Source organism: Rhinopithecus bieti, unplaced genomic scaffold (genome assembly GCF_001698545.2).
Source record: "Rhinopithecus bieti isolate Rb0 unplaced genomic scaffold, ASM169854v2 scaffold_6907, whole genome shotgun sequence".
NCBI lineage: Eukaryota > Metazoa > Chordata > Mammalia > Primates > Cercopithecidae > Rhinopithecus > Rhinopithecus bieti.
In genome coordinates, this window is record NW_016805647.1 from 4,203,586 (window position 1) to 4,206,260 (window position 2,675).

General features: G+C 36.9%; 1 protein-coding gene across 1 annotated transcript in view; it reads right to left on the reverse strand.

Moving 5' to 3' along the window:
* The window catches only part of RLF (RLF zinc finger), an 82,185-nt gene that overhangs the window by 49,147 nt on the left and 30,363 nt on the right, over nucleotides 1-2,675 (reverse strand). The window contains 1 exon segment of the mRNA XM_017873327.1: nucleotides 1,974-2,055. Coding sequence (XP_017728816.1) covers nucleotides 1,974-2,055 — 82 coding nt within the window.

Consider the following 2,675-nt stretch of genomic DNA (forward strand, 5'->3'; position numbering starts at 1 on the left):
CAACAGAGCAAGACTTTGTCTCTAAAAATGAATGAATGAATGAATGAATGAATGAATGAATGAATAAAACTGAAGCACTGCTGTCTATCACTTTTGCAGGTCAATATTCTGTTGGTCCTATGGTCAAATTCTTTTGCTCTTAACTCCAGATTAGGAAGTAGATTCCATAGACCCTCTCTCTGCAAAGACCTTCTAAAAACTCTAATGAAAGCCAACTCACAACTTGAGGAATACCAGAAGATAAACTTCAAACCAAAAAAAAAAAAAAAAAAAAAAAAAAAAGAAATGTGAGAGATCTCTCTAAAAGGATAGAGGTTGAGTATCCCTAATCCAAAAATCTGAAATCCAAAACGTTCCCCAAATCCCAAACTTTCTAAGCATCAACATGATGCTCAAAAGAAATGCTCACTGGAGCATTTTGGATTTTCAGATTAGGGATACTGAACTACTAAGTATAATGCAAATATTCCAAAATCCAAAATACTCCCAAGTATTTGAGATATAGGATACTGGAACAGTATTAATATAGTAGTAATAGTCCTAATTAGGATTTGCCCTTTTAGAATGCCATATGCCAGAACAAAACGGCTTCAGAACACAGAGTGACAAAAATCAAAGTGCTACGCATGAGAGATGATTTCAGCAGCTGTACAGATATGTGAGATATTAGGACTGCATTACAGGGATTTAAATAGGCCAAGAACATGACAAAGAATCCTCTTCTCACTAAAGAGAACATTATATCATTTCATTTTGGGTTATGCATTCCAGAGGAAAGAAATGTTCAGATAATGAAGTGTGTCTGTTAATATGCATGTCTTTATTTGTGCCTACATGAAACAAGTCTAAGCTGCTATAACAGGTCTAAGCTGTGTCCTCAAGGAAGTGGTTAACAAAGTAAGCTCAGGGTTTGAAATCTGTGTGTAACTTTGGCCAAGCTAATTAACTTCTCTTCAACTGTCTCCCCATTTGTAAATGGAGATTCAAATAATCCTCACACTATAAGGTTTGTAATTTGATTAGAAGATATAAAACAAGTAACATGTAGTATAAAGCAGTGATTGGTACATAATTAGTGATCAATAAATGAATGACAGAATGCATTTATTTTTAGAGATGAGTCCTATTATTTTAGAGATGAGCCCTGTCACCCAGGCTGGAGTGCAGTGATGTGATCATATCTCACTGCAGCCTCCGACTCCTGGGCTCAAGAGATTCTCTTGCCTCAGCCTCCTGAGTGGCTGGGACTATAGTTATGTACCACCATGCCTGGTCTATTATTTATTATGCTTTTATTGTTTTTCAGATGGAGTCTCACTTTGTTGCTCAGGCTGGAGTGCACCAGCGTGATCTTGGCTCACTGCAACCTCTGCCTCCTGGGTTCAAGTGATTCTCCTGCCTCAGCCTCCCAAGTAGCTGGGATTAAAGGCGCCCACCACCATGCCCGGCTAATATTTGTATTTTCTAGTAGAGACAGGGTTTCAGCATGTTGGCCAGACTGGTCGCAAACTCCTGACCTCAAGTGATCCGCCTGCCTTGGCCTCACAAAGTGTTGGGATTACAGCCGTGAGCCACCACACCCAGCCGGGTATAATTCTTAGAGTGTTAGGAAGAAAAAGGTGAACCTTAGATGTAATGAAATAGTGTTTTGTATATTGAAGGTTACCAATAAGTATGCTACGAAGGATCCAAATATTGTTCCTTTATAATTGTGTATGATTTTGATAGCTTTATGCTGTGTAAACTTTGTTTGAATAATGAAACTTTTCTGTTGATTTCTACAAAACCAAATGAAAAAAAAAAACCATTTTAATACATCCCCTTCAAGTGACGGGCCTTTTTGTCATTTGATGAACTTAACACCAATATATAATAAATTTGTTTTTGTTCTAAGGCTTTAATTTTAGTTTGCTAGGAGTAATTAATCAGGTGTCTTGGATACAGAAAATTTTTCTGAGTTAAAATCAACTCACCTGCAGAGACTGAAGGAATGGTAGCCAGACTTCACAAGGCAGTTCACTTTCAGATACTGAAAGCAGTAATTCAAAACAACTCCTACAATAAAAATGAGTAAGTATATAAATGTGGTTACAGTAATAATTAAGTAGAGTATGACAGCAATATTAAAAATCTATTTTAAATTTGTTTAAACTATTTTAAATGTTTTTACTCTTCAAAATTTTCTTCAGAGTTGTTATACTGACTGTTCAATCTAAAAAGGAGGAAAAAAGAAAGACCACAAGGCTTTATATTTACATTGTTGCTTTAGTACATTTGGTAAGAATATAATAAGCTCTTTAGAAATCACATTCTAAGCAGTTTTATTTTGTTTATTTGGGTGTGAAGAGGCACCCATATAGGACAATTCTAATTCCAGCAGACAAAAATGGGAGCTCAAACTATTGTCAATTCAGCTGATAAAATGATAAATATATGTAACTGTTATCTATAGGTTTCTGTCACTTGCAGAGGAAGCAGGAAGACTGGCAAAGTCATTTCCTTACCTCTAAAAAAACCAAGCATAAGAGTTTCCTTTTTCTGGCCAGGCGCGGTGGCTCAAGCCTGTAATCCCAGCACTTTGGGAGGCCGAGACGGGTGGATCACGAGGTCAGGAGATCGAGACCATCCTGGCGAACACGGTGAAACCCCGTCTCTACTAAAAATACAAAAAAAAA